The sequence below is a fragment of the Danio aesculapii genome, chromosome 17 (genome assembly GCF_903798145.1).
Source record: "Danio aesculapii chromosome 17, fDanAes4.1, whole genome shotgun sequence".
NCBI lineage: Eukaryota > Metazoa > Chordata > Actinopteri > Cypriniformes > Danionidae > Danio > Danio aesculapii.
Window position 1 is genome coordinate 41,517,853 of NC_079451.1, and position 22,656 is coordinate 41,540,508.

At 34.8% G+C, this 22,656-nt stretch overlaps 1 protein-coding gene across 1 annotated transcript in view; it reads right to left on the reverse strand.

Moving 5' to 3' along the window:
- Positions 1-22,656, reverse strand: part of kif26ba (kinesin family member 26Ba) — a 201,256-nt gene that overhangs the window by 93,445 nt on the left and 85,155 nt on the right. The window contains 1 exon segment of the mRNA XM_056476361.1: positions 19,608-19,762. Within this exon segment, the coding sequence (XP_056332336.1) occupies positions 19,608-19,762 (155 nt within the window).

Below are 22,656 nucleotides of genomic sequence, written 5' to 3' on the forward strand. Positions count from 1 at the left end.
AACAGCCCAGCCATGAGGGACATTTACCTTTGTTTTTCTGACTACAGGCTAAGCCAGAGTACTGCAAATGCTAACGACTGCCTTTGTCTTTGGGTCAGGCTTTCATGCTACAGAAACTATTTTGTTGATTAACTTGTGTGGTCAGTAGCTGGGCCGGTTTCTACACCTATATGCCAATTTACCCCGCTGACTCTAAAACTGAATTTGCATGCTTTGTTTAGCCATCTCCCCTCCTCCTAAGACAATATAGACAGGAAATCTTTGTCTTAATTCAGACAGTGATAAAACTCGCAGACTGCAGACCTCCAATAGGCTCTGCAGACACATGGACTTCTCGAAGACGCTGTATGACTGCAGATTAACCAACACGTCTCAATAAAGGAATTCTGCTTGTTTCAAGTCTCCTGGACTGGGTTCTCTTCTATATTCACTCATTTATTTTTTTTACAACACGTGGTTCAAACGATGGATCTGCAACAGAGAAACTACGGGTTTTGGGAAACACTCATCACTAAATCGTTCTTTTCTCAACCGATTCATCATACTATAATAGTTCATTTGCGAGTTACGTCGTTGTTTGGGAAATGCACACCTGGCTGATAACAATTCTCAACGAAAGTTCTAAGCACCCTACCAGAAGATACTATGTCACTATGGCACACTCCATGCAGCAACGAATAAAAATGTCTATATGGAATGCAAAAACTTTGAAGCTCAATATCTCAAAATCATTTAGAACCTTATAATTCCAAGGCAACGAAATGCTCTGTGTGATTGCCAGGGTGTTGCTATGCAATTGCTACAGTATGTGTTCTTTGTAATAGGGTGTTGCTAAGCGGTTGCCAAAGTATTACGATTTTTCTTCTGAGTTACCGAATAATTTTTACCTCTATTGAGCTGTTCTTAAGTGTTGCCAAGTGGTTGCTAGTGCATTCTAGGTGGTCGCCTACTTCACTAAGCCAAAGAAAGCTTTATTACCTCCCATCAAACAGTCAGGAATAAATAAATAAATAAAAGACTCTGAAAGACAGTTCTGGGTGGAAATAACGAGGCTGGGGTAATTTAGAGCAACAGTGTCAGTGTCAAATATTAATATACATATCTATATATACACACACACAAACACACATGGTAAGTGTGGATTGTACTGAAATGCCTTCAGAGACAGGCGTCCCCCGAGGCCATTATTTATAGAATAAATCTAGCTGGGCTCTTTAGAGGGACACTAATGAAACCTCTCGCTCTCCTCGCACCCGGCCGTTCGGCAGCTCAATCCATCACTGGAGCGTGTAGAGGGATAGAGGGGGTTTCTGTTGCGACAGAGGGGTCAGTGCTGATGTGAGGGCTTTCGGAGGCGACCCTGCTTGTTTAAGGGCCACGGCGAAGTAAAATGGTAAGGAGGTGCAGGTCGAGGGGGAGGCGCTGGAGCTCTCTGGAGATGGAGGCGCAGGAGAGTTAATGAACAAAAGCACACGCGCAGCACAGGCTGACAGTGGTGGCGCTTATGCATGGCTGCACGCATTATATCATCACCCAACACCCCACCTGCATTCGCTTGCACACAAACCATCTGTAGCATGGGGAAAGGATCAGAATACTGGGAATGAATCTGATTCTGATAAAGCCCATCTTTCAGAACATTGTTAAAAAGGAAGAAAATGGTGTTGTTATTTGTATGAATAAGGTCTGTGTGGTGAGACGCACGGTAAAAGAGCAATTATCTTATTTATTTATTTATGTATTATTATTATTATTATTATTGTGTAATTTCTTTATTTTTTATTCAGTTTTTACTATTATTATTATTATTATTTTATGTATGTGTGCTTTTTTATTGGTTAAGTTTATATTATTTATCTGTATTTACTGGATTTATGATAGCAACATGTGATTACTGTAACTGCCACTGTTGGGGAGGGGAAAGAAAAGGAGGTGTTAAAAGCATGTAAAAATGTGTAAACTAATGGTAATATTAAATTATTGAAGAAAATAAAGCATAAAAAAATCATCCTAAAAAAATCATCCTATACATTTCTTATCTTTACAAGGCATCTTATGTGTGGTTTCAGTTTTTTATTTACTAAGCAGGTATTTTAGATAAAAAATGGAAATTAATGAATTAATTAACTAAATGGTTGTGTAAGTAGTGCAGTTCATAAACATCATTTAAATATAAAGACTGATTAATAAATTAATCAACAATTTATAACAAAATATTATTTATTTATACAAATATTTAAGCATAAGAAAAAAAAAAAAAAAATATATATATATATATATATATATATATATATATATATATATATATATATATATATATATATTGAGGCAGGAAAGTGTAGGAATTTTTATTTTTTTTATTGATATAGGCAATGAATACATAAATATTTTGTCTGTAATCTATGTCAAGAATATTGATATAAATAAAATATAAAAATATGAATATTAAAATAAAATATATGTTAAATATATAAAAAGTAGGCAGTTTGTCTATTCATGGAAATTCAAACATTTATTTTAAATATTTACTTAGAAAATGAATAAATGAACGAACAAACAAATAAAAATAAAATATAAAAAAATGAATATTAAAATAATATATAAAATAAAATAAAATAAGATATACAGTTGAAGCCAGAATTATTAGCCCCCCTTTGAATTTCTTTTTCTATTTTAAATATTTCCAAAATGATGTTTAACAGAGCAAGGAAATTTTCACAGTATGTCTGATAATATTTTTTCTTCTAGAGAAAGTCTTATTTGTTTTATTTGGCTAGAATAAAAGCAGTTTTTAATTTTTTAAAAAACCTTTTAAGGTCAATATTATTAGCCCCTTTAAGGTATTTTTTTTTCAATAGTCTACAGAACAATCTATCATTATACAATAACTTGCCTAATTACCCTAACCTGCCTAGTTAACCTAATTAACCTAGTTAAGCCTTTAAATGTCACTTTAAGCTGTATAGAAGTGTCTTGAAAATTATCTAGTCAAATATTACTTGCTGTCATCATGGCAAAGATAAAATAAATCAGTTATTAGAAATGAGTTATTAAATCTAGTATGTTTCGAAACGTGTTGAAAAAATCTCTCCGTTAAACAGAAATTGGGGAAAAAAAATAAACAGGGGGGCTAATAATTCTGACTTCAACTGTATAAACTATAAATATATTTATATTTAAAGAAGATAATTTATTTAAACAAGGAAATTCAAGCACATATTTTACATAATTAACCAACCAACCAATGAATGAACAAACAAATGAACGAATGATCCAACGAATGATCCAACGAATGATCCAACGAATGAACCAACCAACAAACAAACGAACCAACCAACCTACAAAACAACAAATGAACCAACCAACCAACGAACAAACCTACGAACAAACCAACCAACGAAAGAAAGAAGGAACGAACGAAAAAATAAAAAAATAAATAAATAAATAAAAAGAGTGTTTGTCCTCAATTTTTAAAAAGATCATTATAAATTATAATTGTATACTGGTGGGTTTTCAACAAGCACTATAGACGAACAATGAAGTTCAAGAATTTACTACTCATTTAATTTATTCATTCATTTTCCTTTGGCTTAGTCTCTTTATTTATCAGTGGTCGCCACAGCAGAACGAACCGCCAACTTATCCAGCATATGTTTTATGCAGCAGATGCCCTTCCAGCTGCAACCCGGTACTGGGAAACATCCATACACACTCATTGACACACATACACTATGGACAATTTAGTTTATTCGATTCACTTATAGCGGAGGAACCCGGAGCACTTGGAGGAAACCCACGCAAACACAGGGAGAACATGCAAACTCCACACAGAAATGCCAACTGGCCCAGCCGGGACTCGAATCAGCGACCTTCTTGCTGTGAGGTGACAGTGCTAACCACTGAGCCACCGTGTCGCCTCAAATACATACTTAAAATACGACACAATATGTAAATATACTGTTGCCAATTGTAAGATAAGCATGTAAGCATGTAAGATATATGTATATTTCTTAAACAATATATTCCATCAATGCATTTTTCTTGCCTTAATGATCTCATAAATTTGAGATTAATCACAAATATATACACTAAGATGATTGCCATTTTTAACAAGCCAACAAGGATAGAAACAATCTCATGCAGCAGCAGAAGCTGTGGGCTGTGGAGAGGCTGTTTACAGTGACTATAGAAAATCATCATACCCTGTTGAAATAATTACTTCATTTGTCATAAAGCCTGAAATCAAATCACATTCCAAATCACTTTGCCAGTTTTTAAAATGTTTTTTGTAGCCTTCTCCTAACTTGTGCCTTTCCAAAACTTTGTGTTCTGCGAGAAAAGGTTTTCACAGAGTATGATGATTTTCTATAGGCACTGTAGATGGAGGAGCAGCAGGCCTGTGAGGGTGGAGGAGAAGCAGATGCATGGACAAAAGAGGAGAAGAACGACCTGTGCTGGAATTGAGCCATTTCTGAGATGTCAGTTTGCACGAGCGAGACCTATGCCAACACACCTGGAAAAGCACAAGCGAGTACAGTAGACCAGAGCAGATCCATTAATAGATTGAACTGATAAGAATATACAGGGCTTCTGAATGCTCTCAAGAAAGGGAACCTCCTCATGGAGACTGACAAATTGGGATACCGTGCGCATCGGAGTCTGGAGTTTACATCTCCACTTTAAACAACAGGATGAATGATTACTAATAGCGTGTCAGATAAAGATCCGTCTAGGAAGGCTTGGAGACTGATACAAAACAGACACAGCCAGAGCTGCAGATAAGAAACAACTACACTGAAAACTGGGTTTCTTACACCTTTTACAAAGTCAAATTTAAGTCGTTTCAAGCACTTCCAAGATAATTTTTCGAAATTATCCAGCATTTTACAAGTGTGGCAAATTTTATGTTTGTATACATATACAGTACATATACAAATATACATACTTCCAACAAAGGCTCATTCTGAAAATGTAGCCCTATATACATTTCTGGAGATCACGAATTATGTAGCCAGAGGTACGTATGTCTGCATTTCATCTTTAAAACGAACGCTATGGGGTGGTATGACAGCGATCCTTTTCGCGCTTACCAGCTGACCGGCTACCACCATATGGACGGCTTTTCCACTGTTACCAGTTTGTCCAGTGGCTCGCCGTGCACGTTGGAGGATTTGAGACACAGAACGGAGTTGACAGCGATGATGCGACAAAGTTTGAGTTGAGCTTGAGTCCGACAAAGAACAGTTCCATAAACCAGTTAAGACAAAAACAAAAGCCAAAAAATAAAATAACCAACTAAATAACAGGGTGAGCATGTGGTATAAATTGAAAACATGGTAAAAGTCAGGTTGACACGAGGGCTTTTCTTTTTCTGGATTACTTTTGAAAACACAGTCGGTTGGATTTAGGGAAGAAGGTGTTCACTGGTCAATCAGTGCTTTTTAAAACACTATCGGTTGGGTTTAGGGAAGGAGGAGGGTAGATCAGTCAGTCAGTCGACAACAGCCTCTGGTGGGTTTACACGAAGAGCAGATGCGAATGGCACACGCGAGAGAAATTTGAGATTTGAAAAAGCTTACACAGCAGCCTCTGGCAGATTCGCGAAAACAAAAACTGCAAAAAATGTAGCTCCCGAGACGTATTTGGCACTCTCCAGAAATGTACATAGGGGTATGTCTTCAGAATGAGCCTGGGTTGCGTACTTCCAATGCAATCTCACGACAAGTTGTAACTTTTTAATTTAGTGGCTAATCCGTATAAATTCGTCCAATCAAAATTGTAAAATTTAGTATGATTTGCTCATCACCCAATGACGTTTTAAAATCATACATTTTCTTACGACTAAACTCGTACGAATTCGTACGAATTAGCTACTAAACTGACAAAACGTAAAATACTTACATTTTCTCGTGAGATCAGGCTGATACTTCACATTACAGCACTCAGCATATTTGAGTACACCACTCACGGATTTCTCATTTAAATTAATATTTTTTATAGGAAGCTTTACAATATTATATTTGTGCATATACATTGGATTAGCCAAATCTGAAGCTCATCTAACAAAATAACTTACAATACCTGTCCTAAAATGAGTAGCAAATTTATAGCAAATTTATATGCTAGGGGAAAATATTAAATAATTAAAAAAAAAAAATCAAGAGAAACAAAAACATGTTAAGCTTGTCATTTTTTTACAATAGTTTGCATGAATTTACATGTATTATATTTCTATTTCTAAAGATGTTTAATGACTAAAATATTATTTTAATAAATATATCTGTTTAAAAATCTGTTTTGTTCAAATGAATAATATGTGAGCCATATTCACAGAGAAATGGATACAAATATTCATTTTCAAAATGGGGTGTACGCATTTATGCTGAGCACTGTCTATCAAATGTCATTAGTTATAGTATAGTATTCTAAGAAAATTTGACCCCAAGTCATACACTGAAATACTGTCATTAAATCGTTTAACTCACATTTTAAATGTGTCATCTTTCACCTTAAACGTATATTTAGTTTAATGTAATGTATTGTTCACTCATGAAGTGATCATCTACAATTATTTTGGCTTTTCCCACTGCTAAATCAAAAGGCGCAGTTAAAAAAACTAAGATTTTATTTTCATCTTATGCAAAAGCGATAGTTAACTATTATCATTATTATTATTACCTATTCAGTACCATAAATTATTATGAAAGCAACACAATACATTTTAAGCAGGTTCAAGCACTTCATCGAAAAACCTTGAAAACACTAGACTAAAAATTCAAGCGTTTTCAAGGATTTCCAGCTTCCGTACAAATCCTGTCAAAGGGTTTTTTTCCACTACTCCACGACTCTTCCATATGGATTGTACCATTTTAAGTCTTACTTCGAGTTCAGCGGGCGAGACCAGGGATCAGGGGTTCTGCCAGAACAAACGAGAGCCACAGGAACGTGACATGGCTGAATGAAGAAGAGGAAAGCAGAGGGAGCTTGTTGAAAAGTCAGGCATGGCTGCGCAGGGGTGACGTTTGGCCTCATGACTTTGGAGAGCAAGGTTGATGATGGAGTCTCTCATGCGGGCAGCAGTGGGATAAGCTATTCATCGCGTGCCAACAGCAGACAGCAACTCACAGGCTGGAGCTGATGGAGCCAACACAGGGTTAGTCAACCCACTTATGAAAAATGTCCTATACTGACCTTACAGAGCCAGCTGAGAGATGCCACCATACAAAGATAACAAGGGTAATAAAATAACTGCAAAAAAAGATACTGTAGTAACTACTCATATTTTAATGGTGCCACAGAATGCATTGATTTAATATGTTAAATAGTAGTCTGATATCTACAGAGTAGGTAAATGGCTTGGGTAAGTGCAAAAATTCTCCAAAAACAAGTTCTGTTTTTACCATATTTGGAACAGTCATGAATATTAATGAGCTCTGCTTTGACTATATTATGATGCATAAATGTGCATTAAACACATATTCAGCAATTTACATGTGTTTGGTGTCTCATTACAGACATACATGGAACAATGTACACATTAAACTAAAAAAAGATACATTTAAAAAGACCTTATGCCTCTTTGAGGGGCTCTGAAAAAAATTTCTAAGTTGACTTTCTTGAATTTTGCATTCTGATATTGAACTGTAATGAGATGATTTAGTCCCTGCCTAGTTGCATTAGAGCACTATAATGCCAGTCTCCTTTTCAAAATAATACTTAAAAAATATTCTTATTCAAATACAACTCCCAGAACTCTTTGCACCAATCAACCCCTGCAACAGCTGACAAAAATCTGGACACTCCCACACAGATACAGCTGTAGCTCATCTCACTGATTACATGGGCTGATTAGTTGGACAATATATTTATATATATATATATTTATATATATATATATATATATATATATATATATATATATATATATATATATATATATATATATATATATATATATATATATATATATATATATATATATATATATATATATATATATATATATATATATATATATATATATATATATATATATATATATATATATAACACGCCACTTTCACATTCTCATGGCCGAGTCTTGTTTCTTCACAGACTTTCTGTGTTTGTTTTCCCCTGTTTTGATTCTTGCTTTGTTTCCTGTTTTGATTCTTTGCCACCTAGTCTGACCACCCACTTGTATTTTGACCACGTTTATTGCATTACCCTTATGCTACTCTTTGCTCCTGTGACCATTGCCTGTACGACCTTGCCTTAATAAACTGCATTTGGATTTGCACATCTGCTGTCACCGTCTGCTCCATAACAGATAAATGTAAATAAAATGAAATTAAGGGCTGTGCATACCCCTATTAATGCTATTAGATGACTTTATTACTCAAAAAAATCATTTATCCTAACACAGTTTCATTCAGAAATAATACACGTGCCTACTTTAATATAGCCAAGTCACTGAGTCCTTCACTTACCAGTTCGTTCAAAACACTGATTTTTTTTCAAGAAGAAATCCTATATTGAGTACTTTATTAAATTATTTGCTTAACTGATTTGTTTAACATACTGATTCATTCAGGAATAAACTGTTGTGAAAAAGTAATTGAATCATTTGACTGTATGAGCAAGTTATGGAAACATCATCCAAAGCAATTTCATTTCCTCATCCAATTTCTTCAATAAATGAAATTATTCATACATATTAAATTAAACTAATTATCTCCATTACTGAATCATTCACTCAACCTTTTCACTCAATTCCTTCAACCAACATAGGCTCATTCTGAAAACATAGCCCTATATACATTTCTGGAGATCCTGAATTTTGTAGCTAAAGGTACGTATGCTGCGTTTCATCTTTAAAACGAACGCTATGGGCTGGTATGACGCCATTCCTTTTCGCGCTTACCAGCTGACCACTTACCTCCATATAGATGGCTTCTACGCTGTTACCAGTTTGTAAGTACGTCAGCGGATGTGATGTGGAGTGTAGTTGACTGCGACGACAGGGTTAGGGTCTAGCGAAGAACAGTTCCAGAAAGTAGGTAAAACCAAACCAAAACAAAAGCCAAAAATTAAATAAACTAGTAAACAACAGGGTTAGAATGTGGTAAAATTTGAAAATGTTGTAAAAATCAGGTGTCCACGAGGGCTTTTCTTTCTCTGGATTGCTTTTGAAAACACTTTTGGTTGGTTTAGGGAAGTAGAAGTGGCGCTGGTCAATTGGTGCTTCTAAAAACATTATTGGTTGGGTTTAGGGAAGGAGGAGGGTGGGTCAGTCGATTGGTCAATCAGTCAACAGCGGCCCCTGGTGGATTTACGGAAGACGGGCAGGCAAGAATGGCACTCGGCTAGAGAAATTTGAGATCTTAAAAAGTGTACACAGCAGCCTCTGGTGGATTCACGACAACATAAACAATGAAAGCAATAAAACGTACCTTCTGGGACATATTTGCCGCTCTCCAGAAATGTGTATAGGGGTACGCATTCAGAACGAGCCTGGGTTGCCCTCAACATTTTAATAAATTTTTTAAACTTTGTGAGTGATTGAATCATTTGATCAACTGATTCATTTAAAAACACAGAAGTTTAAAAACAAAATTCATTCAAAAACACTGAGTCCTTCACTAAATTAATTTATTCAGAAGCATTAATCAATTCAGGAATTAAACCTTCATGGCAGATTCTTGGAGTCCTTTGCTCAACTGATTAATTCAAAAGCAAACATTAAATCATTACACCTCAAGAGATGTGACGTCAATAAAGCAACTGCAGTGACCCAGTGACCCGAGTTCGAATCCTGCCTCGTGGTCCTATACCGATCCTTTCCCTCTCTCTGCTCCCCATGTTTTCCTGTCAATACTCTCTACTGTCCTATACAATAAAGGTGAAAACCCCTAAAAAATTATTTAAAATTTTTTTAAAAAAAAGCAACTGCGTTACAATATTGTACATTAAATGCGAGTTCTACAATATAAACATCCCATTTAAGTGTAAACTATATATCTGGTGCACAAATCAAAAGAACAGCAGGATCTGTTTCTTGCTTTCTGCTCTGTAAATTATAGCTGTGCACATGAGTTTGACAACCCTGCCACATCTTTAACTGAACGCATCCGGATGGTCAGGTCACGACACCTGTCCCATAAAGCACAGCACTCTCCAGCGAAGGCATGTTACGACATCTGTAAATTTTCAGGTGCGAGTATGGAGTGAGGACAGGGTAAAGCACAAGGGGTGTGACACGGTCCTGCTTCAAACAAAGAGAAAAATGTGTGCCAGGTGTACACGTACACACACACACACACACACTTTGGCAGGATAGTCTTTAGCTGTCAAACAACAGGCTGAGACACATATATACACAAAAGAGGGCTGTCCTTCATGTAAACCCGCACCTTCTTGTGAAATTTACAGCCTTCTTTTTTTACTGCCGAAGGATAGCTGACATTGTGAGCTACATGAGGGCACGGTGGTTATAAATCACGCGGCACACTCTCTCCTGCTCTTTTTAGCACAATGAAAGAGGAAAATGAGCAGCAGAAAAATGCAGAATCAATAGCAACACAGGAAGTGTGGGAGTTCTACATTTAATATGGCATCAATTATGTAATCCAGGGCCTATTACAGTGATTTACAACTGGTTTTGCTTCAGGATTTACTCTGGGCATTAATATTGAAAAGTAGATTATTTATGCATTATATTTCTAATAAAGGGTGGCTCGGTGGCGCAGTGTGTAGTGCTGTCGCCTCACAGCAAGAAGGTCGCTGTTTTAAGCCTCGGCTGGGTCAGTTGGCATTTCTGTGTGGAGTTTGCATGCTTACTTATTAATTAACCAGTAAATACAGTAATACAAAAATAACATTACTCATTCAATCATTTTCTTTTCAGCTTAGTCCCTTTATTAATCTGGCGTCACCATAGCGGAATGAACCACCAACTGATCCAGCATATGCAGATACGGGGGCTTGAAGCAGCGACCTTCTTGAAGTGAGGCGATTGTGCTACCCACTGCACCACCAAGTAGCCCATAACATTACTCTTAGGAAAAAAAACATTTATTTATTTATTTATTTATTTATTTATTTATTTATTTATTTATTTATTTATTTATTTATTTATTTATTATTAAAATGGTCATTAAATAATACAGAAACTATAACTCTGAGCCTACAGACAGACAGACATATGGCAAATTATTTTTTTATTATATATGATATAGACATATACACATTTTTAAATTTATGTTGCAAATATATTATTATTATTATTATTATTATTATTATTATTATTATTATTATTATTATTATTATTATTATTATTATTATTATTATTATCCCCAATCATTGAAATTACAAATATGTACATACAGTGCTCAGCATAATTGAGTACACTCCATTTTGAAATGTCATATATTTGGGTGCATTTGAACAAAACAGATTTATTAAACAGATATATTTATTAAAATAATATTTTAGTCACCAAACACATTTGAAATTGAAAGATAATACAATTAAATTCAAACTAAATATATACATTAGAACCAAAATGCTAAATTATATTAGAACCTACAAAATTTCAACTAATTTTATTTATTTATTTATTATTATTATTATTTTTATTCTCTTGATTTTTCCTCTTTTTTAAGTTTGTATTTAATATTTTTCTATAACATATAAATTTGGGTGTACTAGTTTTTGGATCATTATCGCAAGTTATTTTGTTAGATGAGCTCTAGATTTGGCTTTAGTACTGACTAATATCTATTAGTATGTGCACAAATATGATGTTGCATAGCTTTCTATTAAAATTATGAATTTAAAAGATAGATTTTTAAAAGACAAATATTTGGGTACCATTATTGACCATTTTTTTTTACTTTCACAAATCAAACCGTGATGCTGTGTGTAAGAAGGGGCATCAGCGCCTTTATTGTCTCAGGAAACGTTTTCGTTTTCACATTGGCCCCAATATGCTTACTCTTATCTATTATGCTTTTATTGAGTCTATTCATTCTTCACTCTGGTGGCATGGTTTGGAAGTCTATCCCTTAAAAACAGGAATAGACTAACCTAGGTTATTAGGTGGTCTAGCTGGTTGATTGGTGAATCACAGCTGAGTATTGAATCCCAGTATAGTAGGCAGCTTTTACGGATTGCCCAAAATACTAGTAGCTGTAGCTTTCATCCTCTGACTGAGGAGTTTATCTTGCTCCCTTCGGGTCGAAGGTTTCAGATGCTTTTTAGTAGAACAAAACGTTACAGGAATAGCTTTGTCACATCATCTATTGCTCTGAATAAATTATAATATTTTATAAGGTACTTTTGTATGTATGTATATACCGCTGAAGTCAGAATTATTAGCCCCCCCTTTGAATTTCTTTTTCTTTTTTAAATATTTCCCAAATTATGTTTAACAGAGCAAGGAAATTTTCATAGTATATTTGGTAATATTTTTTCTTCTGGAGAAAGTCTTATTTGTTTTATTTCAGCTAGAATAAAAGCAGTTTTTGATTTTTTTTTAAAACATTTTAAGGTCAAAATTATTAGCCCCTTAAACTATATTTTTTTCGACTGTCTACAGAACAAACCATCGTAATACAATAACTTGCCTAATTACCCTAACCTGCCTAGTTAACCTAATTAACCTAGTTAAGTCTTTAAATGTCACTTTAAGCTGTATCGAAGTGTCTTGAAAAAATATCTAGTCAAATATAATGTACTGTCATCATGGCAAAGATAAAATAAATCAGTTATTAGAAATGAGTTATTAAAATTATTATATTGAGAAATGAGTTGAGAATCTTCTCTCCATTAAACAGAAATGGGGGGGGGGGGGGGGACTGGCTTCAACTGTATGTGGGTATGTATATGTGTGATTTAATTGTTTGCATTAAATGCCAAACTTAGCTGCAAAAAGAATCTACCTAAGAGGAAACCAATAAACTAAACTCTTGTAAGGGGTGTACTTATATAAGCTGACCACTGTATTCGCCTTATTCTTCACGTACGAGCGGGCGCAGCCATTGGAATATTTTTGGCTCGAGACTTCCGGTCTCATCCACTTCCATTCATTTTTAGATGTTAAAAACAGCTCGGTTTGCTGCTTGATGTTGCAAACTGACGTTTTCTTATTATATTATTCTACTTTGTCTGTATAGTCATGAAAACACTAGCGTGTAGAGCCAGTAGTTTGACCGTTTTCTGCCGTTTATTATTCCTAGTCATTTCTCCCATAGGCAGCTGAGTCGGAAGTTCTAAAACAATCGCAAAAACGAGCGCACTTCCGCATCGAAGATTAAGGTCAATATGTTTAAATATATTAGCTATAATTTTATATATATGTCTTACAAATATACGTTTATCTAATAAATATGTCTATACAGTATGTCTATATGATCTTTGTTCACTTTTTTCTTTATTTGACATCTTTGACATCAAGAGGCTTACAGTACTTTTAAAACTCTTCTATTTATGCATCATAGGCTAGTTGTATATAAGATTTTGCATCAAGTTGAGAAGTTCTGCTCTACTGTACTGTACATCCACTCAGTCTGTTGTCCGCCGGCTTGATATGATCCCAGTAAATCACACTGGAAGCCTCTTAACCTCTATGTGATCTGAACGTTAAAGAAATATTTACAGTGTTTGAGCGATACATCTACAGTAGGATCCCTCATAGGGATTAAGAGAAAACACGCAGTGAAACAATTCATTCAGCAGATGAAGCTAAATGTCATGGATCATAATTGTATATGCCTCATGTAAAACAAAGTACTAAATCTCAGAAACAAATGGTTTCAGATGTGATGAGAGATGTAAAGCAAAACAAGGAGAGACTTAAACCTTTTCTAATAGGAAATATCCTCATGAATATTAACTATGACATTAGCATTTGAGCAGGTTATTAATCATGTTCACTGGTGTACTGACAGTGACTGAATTTGATGTCATCATCCATACATTTATTTGTGATGCATCTACAAACATAATCTAATACAGATATAATCAAAGTATAAGAGAGAGCATTCAAAAGCCATTTTGCTTCCCTAACCTATAACAAATGTATGGCTAATGGGGCTTTTCATATAAGGAGTAGGTTGATATATAGTAATTTTAATGTCAGCTGATATATACACTAGGGCTGTATACACTTTAAAAAATAAACCTGTAGAGTTTACAGAAAAAAAGGCAGCTGTGGTTGCCAGTATTTCACCATTGAAAATACGGTACAAAGCGTAAAAGTAATTTCTCATTTTTACAGTAAAGTACCGTATTTCATTAATTTATAGATGTAATATGTCTGTATTTTGAATTACCAACATCTACACATCTTTTGATGCACGGATAGACACGTTAACACAACCATATGCAGGTGGTGATGTTAAAAGTTACATAACGAACTAATGCTCATCACAAACAACTACAAGCAGAAAAGTACAGCAGGGCTTTGAAGTTTAAAATCAAGGTTTTAAAATGAATCTGTGACCTAATAGGAAGCCAGTATAGTTGTTGAAGTACAGGAGTAATAATATGGTGTCGGGATGATGTGTGTCAGAACTCACACAGCGGAATTTTGAATATGCTGTAGTCGTCTGAGAAAACTTGTAGGTAAATCCCCAAAAAGTGAATTACAAAAATTAAGACGTGATGTGATAAAGGCATGGATAAGCCTCTCAGCATCAGGTTGTGAGAGAAATTATCTAATCTGTGCCACAATCCAACATTTATGGTCCATCCTCTCATGTGCATATGGAGAAGGAGCAGCACAGTTTTATCATTACATAAACCAGAAATCGAGGACGTATGACATCATTAGCATGGTGACAAAAGACATGGTGCATCTCTCTAGTTCAGAGATGGCCAAACTATGGCCCAAAGTTGGCCCATGGTAACCTTTGATTTGGCCTGTCATCCCATCTGAGATGAGAAGGAAAATTAAGGGGATGGTTAAAAAAATTGTCATTTCTAATTTAATGTAACCTTTTATTGGTTTGGTTTGTTGTTACTCAACAAAAAAAGCTATCTGAAATTAAATGTTTCAATTTAGATGATGTCAATTAATCAGATTTAGTTTAAAATGTACATACTGTAACCCGAAGGATAGGCAGATTCTGCTTGGCTAGGGTATTCAGTATTGAACTCCACTGTGTTATAAATGTGATATGTTTTTATTGCAATAGTTATAATGAAAAAAGTTAAATTGCATTAAGTAACATGATTCAAAGTAATGTTTTCTATTTACTTTTTAAAATTACGTAATAAGTTAGGAAATTACCCATGGCAACTTTAATGTAATATAGTTTGGTATATTGATCTTCGGCCCACAGCTATCAGTAACTATGTTTCCATCCACCTAATTTTATGCGCATTTTGGAGATGAGCATGAAAAAATCGGTTGATGTAAATGCCAAGATGCGGATAAATTTTGAAATTGCACTTAAAAAACATATGCGCATAAATGTGTAGGATAAACTTTTTATTCGCTAAGAAAACATGAACATAAACTACGATGAAAACACTTTTACCGAACAAATTCCAGTATGTGTATTAAAAAAGTGTGATTTTGAAAAGAGATCATGTGGTGATAAAAATGTGTGTGAGTGGACAAACCAGCAGTCTGACCGCAGTGTAAAGCATCTGAAATGTTGTTTTGGCCATTCTAAAATGCCTTAACCATCTCAGTATTAGTGTTATTATATTATTAATGACCTCCAGAATCAAGAGCGTCTCACGCTTTAAAACGCCACCGCGCGTTCACTGCGTGCCAGGATTACCTTCTGAGGTGCAAGTCATTTATTAAATGAAGAAACGATTCACGCAGCTTCTCTTATCAAGCAAATTCCGTTTTACTGTTGATATTTGGTGCAAGATAATTAGGAAGTGATGATTTTGTTCACTTTGGATGTAAACGTTGCTTTATTTGCTCGTGTTTTATGCGAAATTCCAGTTTCGCGCATAAAGTTAATTCGCATTTTTGAATGGAAACATAGCTAATGATATTTGGTTTTTGGCCCTTCATACGAAAAAGTTTAGGCACCCCTGCTCTAGTTTCTATTTTTCTGGATTTCAACATGCTTCAAAACATTTGGGATAATATAAGCGCATATAGGTCAGCAAAATAAATACTACTGTTGTACTGTATATTGAATATTTTACTGAAATAATCTCCCATGTTTTGCGTTTAACTATCTGTTTAATGAATTTATACATTACAGTATGCAAGCTTTACCGCAGCTTTCATTTTATTAACTATTGGTCTGCCTTTTGGCATCTAAGCACTGGGCAGAAAGCATAATATAAAGGAAAGGATGATAAAATCATGATCTCACCACCACCACCGTAGCCCTCCAATACAAAACAATTGATGAAATCCAGCTGCTGTAGAAGCTCTGATTTATTAGAGGCTCTCACGAAAACTAGGGGTTTCACAAGAGCCATTCGTCTCTCTCGCTATCTTCCAACATTCTCCTCCTCTCTTCCAGCTCTGATAAAAACCCCATGATCTATATCCTCAGCGGCTCCCAAAGCCCCACCGGGCGACAAAGACCAGAGCACCAATCACTTGATCGTTTTCCCATAGTACAGTATGACATAATGCGTGCTTCACACAATAGCAGAAAATAGACGCTAGATCTGATGATTCTTTACAAGAAGACAAGCTATGGGAAGAAACTCCGAGCATCTCATATGACGCCATTAATGTGACAACACCTGCCTGTGCCTGTGCATTTGTGATAGGATGTTTGCATGTGTGAGAAATGTCTTGTTGACAACGGACAGCTGTGAAGATGAGTGCGAGTGAGGGATTGGACACGAGAGGACATGCAAACACTCTCAGCGTTTGACCCACAGCTCCTCTACTCCCCTTCTGTGACTGTGACAGACAGAGGTTTTTTTATGCAGGGCGTCAGGCTCATCAGATATTCAAATCGGCCTGTGAAATGCTAAAGAAACTCAGCTTGCTCAAGGGAAGCTGTCACTTCTTAAGATGGCTGTTTTAAAGGAGGACAGACTCTTTCAAGCTGATCCAATTCGATGGGTTTAGCTTGTGTACTTGAATCGTGTTTTTGAATGAATCACGCTGATGATTTAATTGGTTGGTTATGGTGACTATAGAAACTAATTACTAACTGCTAATGAGAGTTCAACGATCCCATATAAAAATCTTATACATGGAAAATATGTTATTTACATATATGACATTCAAGTTTTGGATTTTACATAAATTAAATATCATATATGCAATTTATATATTTAAATATGGCAAAAATGGCCACTTATATTTATTATATTATATTATATTATATTATATTATATTATATTATATTATATTATATTATATTATATTATATAAATATTATTATATTACATTATATATTATTATATTATATTATATTATATTATATTATATTATATTATATTATTTTATATTATATTATATTATATTATATTATATTATATTATATTATATTATATTATATTATATTATATTATATTATATTATATAATATTATTATATTATATTATATTATATTATATTATATTATATTATATTATATTATATTATATTATATTATATAAATATGATTATATTATATTATATTATATAAATATTATTATATTATATTATATTATATTATATTATATAAATATTATTATATTATATTTTATTATATTATGTTATATTATATAAATATTATTATATTATATTATATTATATATTATTATATTATATATTATTATATTATATTATATTATATTATATTATATTATATTATATTATATTATATTATATTATATTATATTATATTATATTATATATTATTATATTATATTATATTATATTATATTATATTATATTATATTATATTATATTATATTATATTATATTATATTATATTCAGCTTTCTTCAAAACATCTAATGTTTATCTGGAGTAAATAGAGAGAACATTTTAAGTCAAGTTTTTGGGTGAGCTATCCCTTTAAGTTGTTTGTTATGTTTCACAAATGTCAAAATGTATACAAATCATGCACTCTGGGCTAAAATAAATGCTTTTTAGCCACAACCACCATTCATCAGCACGTCTGCCAAGACTGCACCGCGGCAAGCTGGTTTTTATTTTGTCACAAAAGTGCAAAAGAAATGCAATGTCCAGATTTGCACAATATTCATCAGATGCACACTGACAGTAAACATGCGTGTTAAAAACAATGTGCAAAACAACCAATGGCTATTTACAGATAATCAAATGCAGGTAATCTTCTCAGTGAGGCATTTTATCTCCCTAGCGGCTCTTATTGTTCCAGATTAATATGGGTTTGATTAGGAAATGTGTCACTTGCTCTTGTTTACCCGCGAAATGTTTTTCTTCTCAAGTGAATTTTTTTCATAAGATCAATTATTTGTTACAGTATTTGTGTGGGAATAATTCAGCTTTAATCACACATTAAGTGTGCGCGGTGAAGGGCTACTGGTTTTCAATATTCTTCAACAGAAGAAACTATGTATATAATATTAATTTTGAACAGTTTACTTTGGGAAATACACCTTTCCTTACTATATTGTGTCAAAACTGTAGAATTTTAGAGTTTTTACAGAAAAAGATGACTATTAATCAAGCAGTGTTTTATTTTGTTAGTTGTTGTTTAGGACGGTTTGGAAATAAAACTTTGGCGTGCATGTAGAGCTAAAACGTAAATTCTAACGTAAACCCTAAACCTAAAAAAGAAAATGTGATGTAAAATGCATTTTCTGAAGTAAACATGCCATTTTAACTTACTTCTATATGTCTTTGAACTTTCATGTGACTTTTATCTGCTAAAGAAAGTATTAAAAAGGCCTTAAAGGGACAGTTCACGCACCAAAAAGTTATTAGTTTCAAACCTTCATGAGTTTCTGTCATCTGCTGAACAAAATAATAATATATTTTGACAAATGTTGAAAACCTGTAACCACTGACTTCCATCGTATTTGTTTTTCCTACTATGGAAGTCAATGGTTACAGATATTCAGCTTTTTTCAAAACATCTAGTGTTTATCTGGAGTAAATAGTGAGTACATTTTTAGTCAAGTTTTTGGGTGAGCTATCCCTTTAAGTTTATTATGTTTTGCAAATGTCAATATGTTTACAAATGAAGCACTCTGGTAAAAGCATGTTGAGATCATAATCTGAGCTAAAATAAATGCTTTGTAGCCACAACCACCATTCATCTGCATGTTTGCCAAGACTGCACCGCGGCAAGCTGGTTTTATTATGTCACAAATGTGCAAAAGAAATGCAATGTCCAGATTTTCACAATATTCATCAGATGCACACTGACAGTAAACATGCGTGTTTGCATTGACTTTGTATGTCATTTATTTGCGCAAGTTAATTCCATTTTTGGTTTGAATGAAAACAAAAACATCCGGCAAGTAAACTAGAATGAGGGATGTGGTCCTCCATGTGAACCCATGGAGTTCTTTTGCACAGAACTTGATTTATTTAATTTACTCAAGCGAATTTCTTCTGTGTTTGGTGTGGACAGTATTTTGAAATCTAATGTGGCGCAGAATTATAACCAAACACAGTCAGTCAACCTAAGCAAGGAGAATAGTGAGGTCAATTACCTGGCAAAGAAGGACGCAGCAGCGGAGGTGCCACTGGAGGGCGCTGTGGTGGCCGGGGCAGGAGCAGGAGTCGCAGTGGGACGGTCTGCATTGTAGCGGTTCAGCGCAGCTTCATTGAGACCCTCCCGGTTGCCCTCCGACACCATCTGAGAGATCTGTATGCAAGCAAACATGGGTGTTAAATGCAATGTGCAAAACAGCCAATGGCTATTTAGAGATAATCAAATGCAGGTAATCTTCTCAGTGAGGCATTTTATTTCCCATATTTTCCAGATAAATATTGGTTCAGGTGACTATTTTTAGTATGAGTGAGGATATGATTAACTGAAGATGATTGTTTTTGTTTCCTTTGGTCATTTTTTAAATAACTGGACTCTCCCCGATGTATTTACTTTGTCAAATGCTGTCTGAATGCAGATCTGTGGACGTCCTCCTGTAATAAAGCAATGGCTTAGAACTGTTTACCAAGTTCCTTGTAGGTAAACCTTTTTCAGAGGAAACCATTAGCAGAGAATAATGTATTTATTTTCAGTGGAATTAAAAAGCACTGTTGTGGATATGGATTTTTTTATATCAGCACAGGTAGAAAGTGAATAGAACTTTTTTGTTTTAACTGAAAATGTAATTCAATCACATCTTGAATATAGAAATCTCATACATCCATGCAATTCCTCTTCACCTTCTTTCCAATTGAGAATAAAACAGTCAATATATATGGCCGTGTGCTTAATGTGATGTCTAAATCCTATTATTATTATTCATTTATTCATTCATTTTCTTTTCGGCTTAGTCCCTTTATTCATTAAGTGTCGCCACGCAATGAACCGCCAACTTGTCCAGCATTTGTTATATGCAGCGTATACCCTTCCAGCTGCAACCCATCACTGGGAAACACCCATACACTCTCATTCACACACATTCACTACAGACAATTTAGCTTATTCAGTTCACCTATAGCGCATGTCTTTGGACTTGTGGGGGACACAGGAGCACCTGGAGGAAACCCATACCAACACGGCGTCGCCTCTATTATTATTATTGTAGATCTAATTCTAATTCAAATGTACACATGAACAGGTTTGCTTATGAAGAGTGCCCATTGCTGTATTTGAGGATAATCATATCAAACTGAAAATAATTCAGTCAGTTCTCAAATATACATTTAGATATACAGATATACAGCGATAGTCTTGGTCCACCAGTATTTTTACCAAAAAAAGTCCAAAAATCTTCAAAACACTTCAACAAACTTACCTTCAAACTACAGTACTTTTATTATTTACAGTACTGCTTACTTTTTAAGCATTTCTGTAAAATGCTGTAAATTCAGTATACTTTCATAAATAGATTTTATCAATTAACTTCTAACTAAATTAAATCAACATTTGGGTCGACCATCCTTTGCAAACTAAATTTTCTAATCAGCCAATAACATGGCAACAACTCAATGCATTTAGGCTTGTAGACATGGTCAGTATTTCAGAAACTGCTGATCTACAGGGATTTTCACGCAGAACCATCTCTAGGGTTTACAGAGAATGGACCAAAAAAAAAAAAGAAAATATCCAGTGGGGCAGTGGGGCAGTATTGTTGACCATGTCCATCCCTTTATGATGGCTACTTTCTGATGGCTACTTCCAGCAGGATAACGTGCTATGTCATTAAGTGCAAATCACCTCAGACTGGTTTCTTGAGGATGATAATGAGTTCACTGTGCTCAAATGGCCTCCACACTTATCAGATCTCAATCCAATAGAGCACCTTTGGGATGTGGTGGAACGAGAGATTCGCATCATGGATGTGCAGCCGACAAATCTGCAGCAACTGCGTGATGTTATCATGTCGATATGGACCAAAATCTCTGAGGAATATTTCCAGTACCTTGTTGAATCTATGCCACAAAGGATTAAGGCAGTTCTGCACTGCACTGCACTGCACTGTTTTGAACTGAAGGCAAAAGGGAGTCCAACCCGGTACTAGTAAAGTGTACCTAATAAAGTGGCCTATGAGTACGTTTTTCATAGTTTTCAGGTAACTTTGCAGATAGGGTTTTTAAATTGTCTTGGAGACGTTGGCACAATTTCCAGGAGGACTTTAATACAAAAGTCAATGCAAATGTGTGAATATGTGCAAATTTTCAATGAGGGACAAAAGTAACTAGCCTGACTCACATCTACATTTCAAGAGTTCCCACTTAGATACACTTTGCATTTATAGCAGGTTTGGCATGCTGTCCCGGGAGAGACCCCTGAGCTTGGAGATATTTGAGCCCAAAGCTCTCGCCCAGTCAATAAGCATATAAGGGGTTTCGAGATCAGGTAGGTTTCGAGAGCTTGCCCTTAGAAAAGGGAGGAAAAGGAGGAGATGGGGTGGAAGGGGGGAGTCTTCCAAAATGAAGATAGAGCAGTAGGGAGAAAACGATCCATTTCTTGTAAACTAGGATCACTCTGCTTGGATTATTACTGATTACAGATGAGCAGCCAGTCGTGCTCCATCACATCACATGCTCCTCTCGAAATTAGTTTATGAAACTTCACTTAAAAACTCCAAATTGAACAATTCTGGGTTCACACCAAACAAGTCACTAGTTTACTCATGGAATGTTTTTTTTCTCACATAATTTTTCTCTTGAGAGCATTATTTGTTCAAGTGTTTGTGTGGGAACAATTCACCTTTATTCGTGCATTTGCATTTACTTTGTAATTTACTCACGCAAGTTAATTCCGCGTTTGTTGTGAATTAAAAAAAACCTCCCGCGAGTAAACTAGTGTGATTGACGCGGTGCTCCACGTGAATCCAGCATAAGACTTTTGCACAGTACTGTATATACAGGACAAAAAACAATTCTATTTGTGTCTGAAGTATGGCAATGGCACACAGACGTCTCTGGAAAGCGTCCCAGGTCACGCAGTGGCAGTGAGTAAGTTTAGCACAGATTCTTCCAGGCCTTCAGATAAACAAGTCAAGCTTAGACGTGAGTCATGAGAAACAGGCTGATAATTGCGCCGTGAAGGGCCCACGGCACGGCTGGCTTTCTTAAACAAGCATT